Source organism: Palaemon carinicauda, chromosome 2, assembly GCF_036898095.1.
Source record: "Palaemon carinicauda isolate YSFRI2023 chromosome 2, ASM3689809v2, whole genome shotgun sequence".
Classification (NCBI taxonomy): Eukaryota; Metazoa; Arthropoda; class Malacostraca; order Decapoda; family Palaemonidae; genus Palaemon; species Palaemon carinicauda.
The window spans coordinates 105,304,219-105,318,329 of NC_090726.1; the positions used below are offsets into that span (position 1 = coordinate 105,304,219).

The 14,111-nt window shown below is 39.3% G+C and overlaps 1 protein-coding gene across 1 annotated transcript in view; it reads left to right on the top strand.

Annotated features, from left to right (window-relative positions):
• Positions 1-3,773: 3,773 nt before the first annotated feature.
• The window catches only part of LOC137626201 (uncharacterized), an 11,419-nt gene continuing 1,081 nt past the window's right edge, over positions 3,774-14,111 (top strand). Inside the window, exon 1 of the mRNA XM_068357279.1 lies at positions 3,774-8,075. Within this exon, the coding sequence (XP_068213380.1) occupies positions 3,938-6,805 (2,868 nt within the window). The 5' untranslated portion in view covers positions 3,774-3,937 and the 3' untranslated portion in view covers positions 6,806-8,075. The remainder of the gene's footprint in view (positions 8,076-14,111) is intronic.

Genomic DNA, 14,111 nt, shown 5'->3' on the forward strand with positions numbered 1-14,111 from the left:
TTTTTTTTTTTTTTTTTTGCATGGATACCTGCAGGAGCCTGCAGAAGTGTTCAGAGTGGAGGAACAGAGCTTTGTTTGATTATGATACTTTTTGTTAGCATGATACAGTTAGTTAACTGTTGATGATGATGCGCAATAAATAGTTTTTGATACATCTGTTTAAAGATATTGGATAATGTTTTATTATGTTTAAAGATGCCTAAAAGATGTTTTGTTATGTTTTAAAGATAGCAGATGATGTTTCATTATGTTTGATGATGATCTTTTCTTGTGATTTCTTTGCATATTATAGCCATACTTAATAGCTATTATTGTCACTGTTTGATAATAACTATAGTGAATCCAGGTATACCCAGGAGATACGAAAATATCTATGGAGAGTGAATATTTAGGATATGTGCACGTGTTGATTTTCTGGGGAATTTTTTTTTTTTTTGTGAAACTTTTCTTTTAGGTAATTTGAGTTTTTTGCTAGCAACTATCATTAATGGACTGTAGGATTTAGAAAAGTTAAGTATTTTTAAATACAAAGGTTACTTTCTGTTGTATAAATTGTAACTTTGCAGTCACTGTCCTTTATTATATCTTCTCTTAATAGATCATAAAGTATATATACATGCTCATATATAAAGTATGTATATCATGAATACATACATGTGTAGTATTAATTGATGATTAATTCTCTTTTTGAATTGTCTTTAACATACGTTCCCTGATAATGAGTAGTATTAGGTTAACGTAAAATTATTTCTTTATTTTATTTAAATCAGCCTTGTTTTTCTTTTTAAGTTAAAGTATTTTTGTTGTTTGTTTACTATAGTGTTAATGTAAGTTAAGTGGCTCTCCGATTGTTGAATAGTGTTTTTGCGCCTCCTCCTCCTTCTTTGTGTATTAGTGGACTATCGTTTTAACGATTGTTATTTTTTTTGCTGTGATTGTTGATGAACGCTGGGAAGGTGATGAGTGGACATAGTCGACCGGTGAAGGCAGTTCGGGTCTTGACAAGCTCTCACCAACAATATTTCTCGTCTCAGCATTCCTTGTGACTTGGAGGACGGCTTTAGCTATTACCTTCGTACTTCAATTGAAGTGTTTAGCAGATGCTCATGTCATCTGCAGATGCTCATGTCATCTGCGACGGTAGTTTTCTGCTACTTGTTCCCGTCGGAGGATTCGCACGGGATTTGTGTCGACGCTGTTTCCCGACACTGAACCTTGATGTTACTGGCCGTATTCATCCAGTCCAGCTGTGTACGAGTGTGAGAGCAAACTGGCTCGTGAGGTGATAAGTAGGGAGGCTGACGCCAGGTAAGACAAATTATCGTTCCTCTTGTGTAGGGAAGTGGATTGCCCTTCAATGCCTGGCGTACAGTTTTACCCTTCAGTATAGCGGCTTGATGGATTAAGTACGGCCCTGTATTCAACTCCCCTTCTGTACCACTTGAGGTGAAGTTATATATATTATTAATTGTCTAATTCTATATATACGAGTTCTATTGCTATGTTGTGTAACTGTTTAATTCTGTATTGTTTAGTTTTGTAAGATAGGTAGGAATATTAAGGTTTTCGTTGTTTTCATCTCCTACTTCCTTCTTCCTTTTTATTATTAGGTTATTGATTTTGGCTAGCTGTATTTGGATCCACCTCGTTATTATTAAGTGTTTTCTCTCTTGGAATTTTCTCATGTTTAGGGATTAGTGTAGTAGCTTTAGGTTATTTTCTTGTGAGTTCCCGAGAACCATTATTTGTTTTCTTGAATATGTGTATAAATAAGTGTATTTAATCTCACAAGGTTGATTTAAGTTATTGTTCTTGTTAATAATAAATATTGTTCAAGTTTTCTTTGGTCTCTGTTTCCGTCTTTCCTTATCACTGACGTATTTTTACCGACTGCAATCCATGAGAATTTAAATATCTTAAAAGAACCTGCATTACAACCTGGTAGGTTGTAACAGTTGGCGACCGTGACAGGATTGCACTCGGGTGTACTCGGTGGTTTGGTTGGCGGATCGGTGCTCAGTGAATTTACCAATATTTGTTATTGTTTAGTGTGTTGCCTTACTCCCCCTTTAATTTTGAAATCATGGGTGAATATGTTTTTGATCCCGCAGAATTTTTAGGATCAGCAGATTGTCTTAGGCATCTTCCTGTATTAAGTAAAGAGTGTTTGGTGAGTTGTGCTCGCTGGTTAGGTGTCCCACTTAGGGCTGCGAACACAAAGGCCCAGTTGTTGTTAGCTGTAGAGAATAAGGTAGCTCAGGGTATGGCTGAAGGAGAGAATTCAGCTAGGGATTTTGACAGTGTTGGTGATAGTGGTTAAGAGCATGAGGATAGTATGATTGATGATGTGAGTGTGAATCCAGGCCTTTCGTTGTTTGAGGACCCCCCTCGTACTGGAACTATTTTTGAAGGAAATGCTAAATTGCCAGATAAAGCTAACGTGTCTACAAACCCATTTGTTGTAGAAAAATCTGTCCCAGAGAATGTAGTCCCAGTGCAGCCTGTGTTGTCCCAAGAGGACTATGAATATAGATTAATTTGCAAGAGGATAGAGTTAGTGAAACTTGAGTTTGAGGAGAACGAGAAGGTGCGGAGACATGAACTAGAGATGGCTAAAGTAAATTTGGAGTTGGCTAAATTGCAAAGTGTTCCTAATAAATTAAGTACTCCTTGTGGTCCATATGTCGATAAATTTAATATAGGGGCAGCTTTGAAGTTAGTCCCTGTATTTGACGAAAAAGATGTGCCGGAATTTTTTAAGGCATTTGAACGGGTAGCTACCAGGTTGTCTTGGCCCGCCGAGATGTGGACAGTCTTAATTCAGTGTAGGCTGGTGGGCAAGGCAATCAGGGTTTATAATTCTTTGGAGGAGGGCGTAGCCCGTGATTATGGTAAAGTAAAGGCGTTGGTCCTCAAGGCTTATGATCTTGTCCCTGAGGCCTATCGTCTAAAATTTAGAAATTCTAGCAAGCATGCTTCCATTTCATATGTTGAGTTTGCTAGGCTCAAGGAGGAGCAATTTGATAATTGGCTGAAGAGTCGTCAGGTAGTCTCTTTCTCCTCCTTGAGGGAATTGATGTTATTGGAAGAATTTAAGAAATATTGTAATAAAGAACTGAGGATATACTTGGAAGAGGTGAAAGCAGCTAATCTAAGTAAAGCGGCTCAGATTGCCGATGAATTTATTTTAACCCATCGAGCAGGGTCCGGCAATTTTGGGTCTCAGGGTCTAGATTTCCAGTCTGCCAAGCCAAATGATGGTAATAATAAATATAATGTAGCTAACAACAGGGTAAAGCATTCAGGTGTTCCAACCTATTATAAGAATGAAAAGACTCAGGGAAATATTTCAAATGGAGAGCCCTCTAGATTCTTCTCCAAAAACAGGGTAGTGTCTGGTAATGTGAGCAAAGGTAATGGGACCTGTTTTTGGTGCAATAAGCCTGGACATTATCAAGCTCAGTGTAATGCCAGGAGGAGGTATCTGGAGAGAAATAATAACAATATTGACAATCCTATATCTGTAATAACAAATAAGACTATTCCTAACACCCCCAAGGTTGAGAATCCACCGGTAGCGGAAGGTAGCAATGTGAATAGTAGTGATGACAGCAATGTAAAACCAACTGGTAATAGACCTTCATGACTCTATGATAAATATATATGGCCTGGTAGACTGGTTACGAATTCAGGAGTTCTAAAGGTAAAATTTTTGCGAGACACAGGGTCAGCTCATTCTTTAGTATTAAGGGAGTCTTTAAATGGTTTAGTTGAATATTCAGGGAATTATGTGATTCTGGGAGGTTTCCCGAATACTGTGGTTTCAGCTCCATTGGTGGAAGTTGAATTATCATTCCCTGGGTATAATGAGGTAACAGAGTTGGCTGTGGTGGAGAAACTCCCTATTCCAAATATAGATGGTATTTTAGGAAATGACATGGTAGACCATAGGGGTCTGGAATTATTCCCTATTGTGACTGTGAATGCTTGTCCTGTGGCGGTGGTGACTCGGGCCTCCACTAAGGCAGCTGATTTGATAAATGATGATGACTTAGATTTAAGTAGTTTAGAAGTAGAGTTAGAAAGGCCCGGGCCAGTAGGTAGTCCTAGTAGTACTAGTAATATCTTGCAACTTGATTGGGACCGTTTAACGTTTATTGAGGCTCAGAAACAAGAGTTTGATTTTGAGTTGGGTGACACAGCCGATTTAACTAAACCGAGGTTTTGTGTAATGAAAGGTTTGTTATATCGAATTAGTCGTCCATCTACACATGATCTGAACAAAACTTCTCGAGTGGAACAAATTGTGGTTCCCTCACAATTTAGGGAGTCTGTTTTGAAGTTGTCACATGATGATTCTTTTTCTGGTCACTTTGGAGTATTTAAGACGTTCAAAAGATTAGCAAAATGTTTTTGGTGGCCAGGATTGAAATCATCAGTGAAACAATTTGTTAGTAATTGCGAGGTTTGTCAGGTGATGGGAAAGCCCAATCAAGTGATCCCTAAAGCACCTCTAAATCCCATTCCTGCAATTGGGGAACCTTTTGTGGAATTGGTTATAGATGTGGTGGGGCCTTTGCCCAGAACAAAGACTGGGTTTACTCATCTCCTGACCATCATGGACCGAGCTTCTAGATTTCCTGAAGCATTCCCAATGAAAAAGATAACTTCCAATGCAGTATTTGAGAAGCTTGTTGAATTTTTCTCCCGATACGGACTTCCTCGTAAAATTCAGACCGACTGTGGGACGAATTTTACGAGTAAGGTATTTAGGGGTAAGTGTGCTGAACTGGCCATTCAGTGCACTACCAGCGTACCTTACCATCCAGAGAGTCAGGGTGTGGTGGAAAGATTCCACCAGACACTTAAATCAGTTTTAAAAAAATACTGCTATGAACAAGGAGAGGATTGGGAGAAGGGACTTCCCTTTGCTCTCTTTGCCATAAGGAACCATCCAAATGCATCTACAGGTGTAGCTCCCTTTGAGCTGATCTATGGGCACAAAGTACGTGGTCCGTTGGAAATTTTTCATGAATTGTTATCATCTGGGCAGAAAGAGGAACTTAATGTGATGAAATTTGTAGAGAATTTACGGAAAAAGTTAGCCATTGCGTGGAAATTTGCAAGAGAAAATTTGGCTTCCTCCCAAGTAATCATGAAATCAAATTTCGATAAGAAAACCAAGGTGCGATCGTTTGAGCCTGGGGAATTGGTATTGGTGTTGAGTACATACTCAGACAATTTCCTTGAGCCAAGGTATAAGGGGCCCTGGAAGGTTTTGAGAAAATTGTCTGAAGTGAATTATGAAATTGAAGCCCCCGGGACCAAACGAAAGTGCCGGGTCTTTCATATTAATAGATTAAAATCTTATATTTCATGTGGTAGGGATCCTTTAGCTATAGTGTGTGAACCTGTGTCTGTAGAAGTAGAGTCTCCAGAGGATAACTTTGAGGACTTGGTTGGCCAGGTATCTTCTGATGCTCTCTTTAATAACATTCAAAATCTAGAGGTTTTGAAAAGAGAGCTGGACCATCTGGAAGTTACCCAGAAAAGGGACATTATTAATTTAATCTGTTTTTTTCCAGAAATATTTCGTAGTTCGCCAGGTAGGACAAGGTTGCTTCAGCATGATGTGGATGTAGGCAGTGCTTCTCCCGTAAAGCAGAGTCCTTATCGACTAAATCCAGTGAAAAGGGACATAGTCGAGGAGGAAATAAAGTATATGCTGAAACATGACCTCATCCAACCTTCGATAAGTCCTTGGAGCTCTCCGATAGTTTTAGTTAAAAAGTCTGATGGAAAGTACAGAATGTGTGTGGATTACCGTAAAGTTAATGCCAGTACCAAAAATGACTCTTTTCCTTTGCCTCGCATTGACGACTGTCTCGATCAGATAGGGTCTGCAAAATTCATAACCAAGTTGGATTTGCTGAAAGGATATTGGCAAGTGCCCCTGTCTGATCGAGCCCGGGAAATTTCCGCATTTGTAACTCCCTTTGGGCTTTACGAATGTAAAGTGATGCCCTTTGGGATGAAAAATGCTGCATGTACCTTTCAGAGGCTTATGAACAGAGTCATTTGTGGGTTGAAAGGCACTGAGATTTATATTGATGATTTAGTTGTTCACAGCAATGATTGGCAAACTCATATAGTAAGATTGAGAAAAGTGTTTGAAGCTTTGAGGGATGCCGGTCTTGTTGTGAACTTGGGTAAGTGTGAATTTGGTAAAGCCAAAGTGTGCTATTTGGGTCATGAGGTTGGTTTGGGTCAGGTAGCCCCTAAACAAGCCAATCTCGATGCCATTTTAAATTTGAAGAGGCCGAGTAATGTCAGGGAAGTTCGGAGAGTCCTTGGAATGACGGGTTATTATAGAAGGTTTGTGCGAAACTTCTCGGACATTGCTCAGCCGCTTACTAAGTTATTGGAGAAAGGACAGAAATTTGCGTGGTCTCCTCAATGTGAGGAGTCTTTTATTAAACTCAAGCTGGTGCTGATATCAAACCCAATATTAATATCCCCTGATTTTCAGAAACCTTTCATTATCGCGGTGGATGCTAGTGATGTGGGCATTGGAGGTGTTCTCTTTCAGAGAAATGGGGCTGGAGAGGTACTTCCCGTGTCTTACTTTAGCCGTAAACTATTGGCAGCAGAGAGGCGGTATTCAACTATCGAGAAGGAGGCCTTAGCCTTGGTTCGTACTTTGTTACATTTTAAACCCTATGTGACCAATTTCTCCTTCCCGATAGAGATTTGGACTGATCACAATCCTCTATTGTTCATAGAAAGGATGAAAGGGTCCAATTAGAGAATTTTGAGATGGGCTTTGCAGTTGCAGGAATTCACTCTGGTTATAAAACATATTAAGGGATCGGAGAACCGCATTCCTGATGCCCTTTCTCGTATGTAATCTTGGCTTTTGTCCCTCCCTCGCCCTTCTCGTGTCTTCATTGGGTTTGTATAAAACTATTTTTCCATAGTAAAATCTAATGGCCAGTATGGGTGTGAGTATGAGTGAGTCCTTATCTTAGAGTTTAGTTTATATGTAGGTTTGGTTAAGTGCGTTGTTTTTGTATGTTCAACCTTAGTAAGGTCTATAAATTTTTTCCTATTATTTTGTACTCGTTGGAGGTATAGTTTAGCCTTTAATTTAAGAGTCCCATTTTCTGATTTGGTAAGTCTTCTTCGTGAAGCTATGAGTTTTTTTTTTTTTTTTCTTTTTGGCATATGTATTGTTATATTTATAACTTCTTTTCAGGTTTTGTATTTCCGTAACATTGTTAATTCCTTTTCATTTCAGAATTTTTACAGTATTCAATTTTGAAAAAAAAATGTATTCTATGTGAATAATTTTTTTTGTTTTGGGGGAGGAAGGTATTAGGTTAACGTAAAATTATTTCTTTATTTTATTTAAATCAGCCTTGTTTTTCTTTTTAAGTTAAAGTATTTTTGTTGTTTGTTTACTATAGTGTTAATGTAAGTTAAGTGGCTCTCCGATTGTTGAATAGTGTTTTTGCGCCTCCTCCTCCTTCTTTGTGTATTAGTGGACTATCGTTTTAACGATTGTTATTTTTTTTGCTGTGATTGTTGATGAACGCTGGGAAGGTGATGAGTGGACATAGTCGACCGGTGAAGGCAGTTCGGGTCTTGACAAGCTCTCACCAACAATATTTCTCGTCTCAGCATTCCTTGTGACTTGGAGGACGGCTTTAGCTATTACCTTCGTACTTCAATTGAAGTGTTTAGCAGATGCTCATGTCATCTGCGACGGTAGTTTTCTGCTACTTGTTCCCGTCGGAGGATTCGCACGGGATTTGTGTCGACGCTGTTTCCCGACACTGAACCTTGATGTTACTGGCCGTATTCATCCAGTCCAGCTGTGTACGAGTGTGAGAGCAAACTGGCTCGTGAGGTGATAAGTAGGGAGGCTGACGCCAGGTAAGACAAATTATCGTTCCTCTTGTGTAGGGAAGTGGATTTCCCTTCAATGCCTGGCGTACAGTTTTACCCTTCAGTATAGCGGCTTGATGGATTAAGTACGGCCCTGTATTCAACTCCCCTTCTGTACTTCACTTGAGGTGAAGTTATATATATTATTAATTGTCTAATTCTATATATACGAGTTCTATTGCTATGTTGTGTAACTGTTTAATTCTGTATTGTTTAGTTTTGTAAGATAGGTAGGAATATTAAGGTTTTCGTTGTTTTCATCTCCTTCCTTTTTATTATTAGGTTATTGATTTTGGCTAGCTGTATTTGGATCCACCTCGTTATTATTAAGTGTTTTCTCTCTTGGAATTTTCTCATGTTTAGGGATTAGTGTAGTAGCTTTAGGTTATTTTCTTGTGAGTTCCCGAGAACCATTATTTGTTTTCTTGAATATGTGTATAAATAAGTGTATTTAATCTCACAAGGTTGATTTAAGTTATTGTTCTTGTTAATAATAAATATTGTTCAAGTTTTCTTTGGTCTCTGTTTCCGTCTTTCCTTATCACTGACGTATTTTTACCGACTGCAATCCATGAGAATTTAAATATCTTAAAAGAACCTGCATTACAACCTGGTAGGTTGTAACAGTTGGCGACCGTGACAGGATTGCACTCGGGTGTACTCGGTGGTTTGGTTGGCGGATCGGTGCTCAGTGAATTTACCAATATTTGTTATTGTTTAGTGTGTTGCCTTACTCCCCCTTTAATTTTGAAATCATGGGTGAATATGTTTTTGATCCCGCAGAATTTTTAGGATCAGCAGATTGTCTTAGGCATCTTCCTGTATTAAGTAAAGAGTGTTTGGTGAGTTGTGCTCGCTGGTTAGGTGTCCCACTTAGGGCTGCGAACACAAAGGCCCAGTTGTTGTTAGCTGTAGAGAATAAGGTAGCTCAGGGTATGGCTGAAGGAGAGAATTCAGCTAGGGATTTTGACAGTGTTGGTGATAGTGGTTAAGAGCATGAGGATAGTATGATTGATGATGTGAGTGTGAATCCAGGCCTTTCGTTGTTTGAGGACCCCCCTCGTACTGGAACTATTTTTGAAGGAAATGCTAAATTGCCAGATAAAGCTAACGTGTCTACAAACCCATTTGTTGTAGAAAAATCTGTCCCAGAGAATGTAGTCCCAGTGCAGCCTGTGTTGTCCCAAGAGGACTATGAATATAGATTAATTTGCAAGAGGATAGAGTTAGTGAAACTTGAGTTTGAGGAGAACGAGAAGGTGCGGAGACATGAACTAGAGATGGCTAAAGTAAATTTGGAGTTGGCTAAATTGCAAAGTGTTCCTAATAAATTAAGTACTCCTTGTGGTCCATATGTCGATAAATTTAATATAGGGGCAGCTTTGAAGTTAGTCCCTGTATTTGACGAAAAAGATGTGCCGGAATTTTTTAAGGCATTTGAACGGGTAGCTACCAGGTTGTCTTGGCCCGCCGAGATGTGGACAGTCTTAATTCAGTGTAGGCTGGTGGGCAAGGCAATCAGGGTTTATAATTCTTTGGAGGAGGGCGTAGCCCGTGATTATGGTAAAGTAAAGGCGTTGGTCCTCAAGGCTTATGATCTTGTCCCTGAGGCCTATCGTCTAAAATTTAGAAATTCTAGCAAGCATGCTTCCATTTCATATGTTGAGTTTGCTAGGCTCAAGGAGGAGCAATTTGATAATTGGCTGAAGAGTCGTCAGGTAGTCTCTTTCTCCTCCTTGAGGGAATTGATGTTATTGGAAGAATTTAAGAAATATTGTAATAAAGAACTGAGGATATACTTGGAAGAGGTGAAAGCAGCTAATCTAAGTAAAGCGGCTCAGATTGCCGATGAATTTATTTTAACCCATCGAGCAGGGTCCGGCAATTTTGGGTCTCAGGGTCTAGATTTCCAGTCTGCCAAGCCAAATGATGGTAATAATAAATATAATGTAGCTAACAACAGGGTAAAGCATTCAGGTGTTCCAACCTATTATAAGAATGAAAAGACTCGGGGAAATATTTCAAATGGAGAGCCCTCTAGATTCTTCTCCAAAAACAGGGTAGTGTCTGGTAATGTGAGCAAAGGTAATGGGACCTGTTTTTGGTGCAATAAGCCTGGACATTATCAAGCTCAGTGTAATGCCAGGAGGAGGTATCTGGAGAGAAATAATAACAATATTGACAATCCTATATCTGTAATAACAAATAAGACTATTCCTAACACCCCCAAGGTTGAGAATCCACCGGTAGCGGAAGGTAGCAATGTGAATAGTAGTGATGACAGCAATGTAAAACCAACTGGTAATAGACCTTCATGACTCTATGATAAATATATATGGCCTGGTAGACTGGTTACGAATTCAGGAGTTCTAAAGGTAAAATTTTTGCGAGACACAGGGTCAGCTCGTTCTTTAGTATTAAGGGAGTCTTTAAATGGTTTAGTTGAATATTCAGGGAATTATGTGATTCTGGGAGGTTTCCCGAATACTGTGGTTTCAGCTCCATTGGTGGAAGTTGAATTATCATTCCCTGGGTATAATGAGGTAACAGAGTTGGCTGTGGTGGAGAAACTCCCTATTCCAAATATAGATGGTATTTTAGGAAATGACATGGTAGACCATAGGGGTCTGGAATTATTCCCTATTGTGACTGTGAATGCTTGTCCTGTGGCGGTGGTGACTCGGGCCTCCACTAAGGCAGCTGATTTGATAAATGATGATGACTTAGATTTAAGTAGTTTAGAAGTAGAGTTAGAAAGGCCCGGGCCAGTAGGTAGTCCTAGTAGTACTAGTAATATCTTGCAACTTGATTGGGACCGTTTAACGTTTATTGAGGCTCAGAAACAAGAGTTTGATTTTGAGTTGGGTGACACAGCCGATTTAACTAAACCGAGGTTTTGTGTAATGAAAGGTTTGTTATATCGAATTAGTCGTCCATCTACACATGATCTGAACAAAACTTCTCGAGTGGAACAAATTGTGGTTCCCTCACAATTTAGGGAGTCTGTTTTGAAGTTGTCACATGATGATTCTTTTTCTGGTCACTTTGGAGTATTTAAGACGTTCAAAAGATTAGCAAAATGTTTTTGGTGGCCAGGATTGAAATCATCAGTGAAACAATTTGTTAGTAATTGCGAGGTTTGTCAGGTGATGGGAAAGCCCAATCAAGTGATCCCTAAAGCACCTCTAAATCCCATTCCTGCAATTGGGGAACCTTTTGTGGAATTGGTTATAGATGTGGTGGGGCCTTTGCCCAGAACAAAGACTGGGTTTACTCATCTCCTGACCATCATGGACCGAGCTTCTAGATTTCCTGAAGCATTCCCAATGAAAAAGATAACTTCCAATGCAGTATTTGAGAAGCTTGTTGAATTTTTCTCCCGATACGGACTTCCTCGTAAAATTCAGACCGACTGTGGGACGAATTTTACGAGTAAGGTATTTAGGGGTAAGTGTGCTGAACTGGCCATTCAGTGCACTACCAGCGTACCTTACCATCCAGAGAGTCAGGGTGTGGTGGAAAGATTCCACCAGACACTTAAATCAGTTTTAAAAAAATACTGCTATGAACAAGGAGAGGATTGGGAGAAGGGACTTCCCTTTGCTCTCTTTGCCATAAGGAACCATCCAAATGCATCTACAGGTGTAGCTCCCTTTGAGCTGATCTATGGGCACAAAGTACGTGGTCCGTTGGAAATTTTTCATGAATTGTTATCATCTGGGCAGAAAGAGGAACTTAATGTGATGAAATTTGTAGAGAATTTACGGAAAAAGTTAGCCATTGCGTGGAAATTTGCAAGAGAAAATTTGGCTTCCTCCCAAGTAATCATGAAATCAAATTTCGATAAGAAAACCAAGGTGCGATCGTTTGAGCCTGGGGAATTGGTATTGGTGTTGAGTACATACTCAGACAATTTCCTTGAGCCAAGGTATAAGGGGCCCTGGAAGGTTTTGAGAAAATTGTCTGAAGTGAATTATGAAATTGAAGCCCCCGGGACCAAACGAAAGTGCTGGGTCTTTCATATTAATAGATTAAAATCTTATATTTCATGTGGTAGGGATCCTTTAGCTATAGTGTGTGAACCTGTGTCTGTAGAAGTAGAGTCTCCAGAGGATAACTTTGAGGACTTGGTTGGCCAGGTATCTTCTGATGCTCTCTTTAATAACATTCAAAATCTAGAGGTTTTGAAAAGAGAGCTGGACCATCTGGAAGTTACCCAGAAAAGGGACATTATTAATTTAATCTGTTTTTTTCCAGAAATATTTCGTAGTTCGCCAGGTAGGACAAGGTTGCTTCAGCATGATGTGGATGTAGGCAGTGCTTCTCCCGTAAAGCAGAGTCCTTATCGACTAAATCCAGTGAAAAGGGACATAGTCGAGGAGGAAATAAAGTATATGCTGAAACATGACCTCATCCAACCTTCGATAAGTCCTTGGAGCTCTCCGATAGTTTTAGTTAAAAAGTCTGATGGAAAGTACAGAATGTGTGTGGATTACCGTAAAGTTAATGCCAGTACCAAAAATGACTCTTTTCCTTTGCCTCGCATTGACGACTGTCTCGATCAGATAGGGTCTGCAAAATTCATAACCAAGTTGGATTTGCTGAAAGGATATTGGCAAGTGCCCCTGTCTGATCGAGCCCGGGAAATTTCCGCATTTGTAACTCCCTTTGGGCTTTACGAATGTAAAGTGATGCCCTTTGGGATGAAAAATGCTGCATGTACCTTTCAGAGGCTTATGAACAGAGTCATTTGTGGGTTGAAAGGCACTGAGATTTATATTGATGATTTAGTTGTTCACAGCAATGATTGGCAAACTCATATAGTAAGATTGAGAAAAGTGTTTGAAGCTTTGAGGGATGCCGGTCTTGTTGTGAACTTGGGTAAGTGTGAATTTGGTAAAGCCAAAGTGTGCTATTTGGGTCATGAGGTTGGTTTGGGTCAGGTAGCCCCTAAACAAGCCAATCTCGATGCCATTTTAAATTTGAAGAGGCCGAGTAATGTCAGGGAAGTTCGGAGAGTCCTTGGAATGACGGGTTATTATAGAAGGTTTGTGCGAAACTTCTCGGACATTGCTCAGCCGCTTACTAAGTTATTGGAGAAAGGACAGAAATTTGCGTGGTCTCCTCAATGTGAGGAGTCTTTTATTAAACTCAAGCTGGTGCTGATATCAAACCCAATATTAATATCCCCTGATTTTCAGAAACCTTTCATTATCGCGGTGGATGCTAGTGATGTGGGCATTGGAGGTGTTCTCTTTCAGAGAAATGGGGCTGGAGAGGTACTTCCCGTGTCTTACTTTAGCCGTAAACTATTGGCAGCAGAGAGGCGGTATTCAACTATCGAGAAGGAGGCCTTAGCCTTGGTTCGTACTTTGTTACATTTTAAACCCTATGTGACCAATTTCTCCTTCCCGATAGAGATTTGGACTGATCACAATCCTCTATTGTTCATAGAAAGGATGAAAGGGTCCAATTAGAGAATTTTGAGATGGGCTTTGCAGTTGCAGGAATTCACTCTGGTTATAAAACATATTAAGGGATCGGAGAACCGCATTCCTGATGCCCTTTCTCGTATGTAATCTTGGCTTTTGTCCCTCCCTCGCCCTTTTCGTGTCTTCATTGGGTTTGTATAAAACTATTTTTCCATAGTAAAATCTAATGGCCAGTATGGGTGTGAGTATGAGTGAGTCCTTATCTTAGAGTTTAGTTTATATGTAGGTTTGGTTAAGTGCGTTGTTTTTGTATGTTCAACCTTAGTAAGGTCTATAAATTTTTTCCTATTATTTTGTACTCGTTGGAGGTATAGTTTAGCCTTTAATTTAAGAGTCCCATTTTCTGATTTGGTAAGTCTTCTTCGTGAAGCTATGAGTTTTTTTTTTTTTCTTTTTGGCATATGTATTGTTATATTTATAACTTCTTTTCAGGTTTTGTATTTCCGTAACATTGTTAATTCCTTTTCATTTCAGAATTTTTACAGTATTCAATTTTGAAAAAAAAATGTATTCTATGTGAATAATTTTTTTTGTTTTGGGGGAGGAAGGTATTAGGTTAACGTAAAATTATTTCTTTATTTTATTTAAATCAGCCTTGTTTTTCTTTTTAAGTTAAAGTATTTTTGTTGTTTGTTTACTATAGTGTTAATGTAAGTTAAGTGGCTCTCCGAT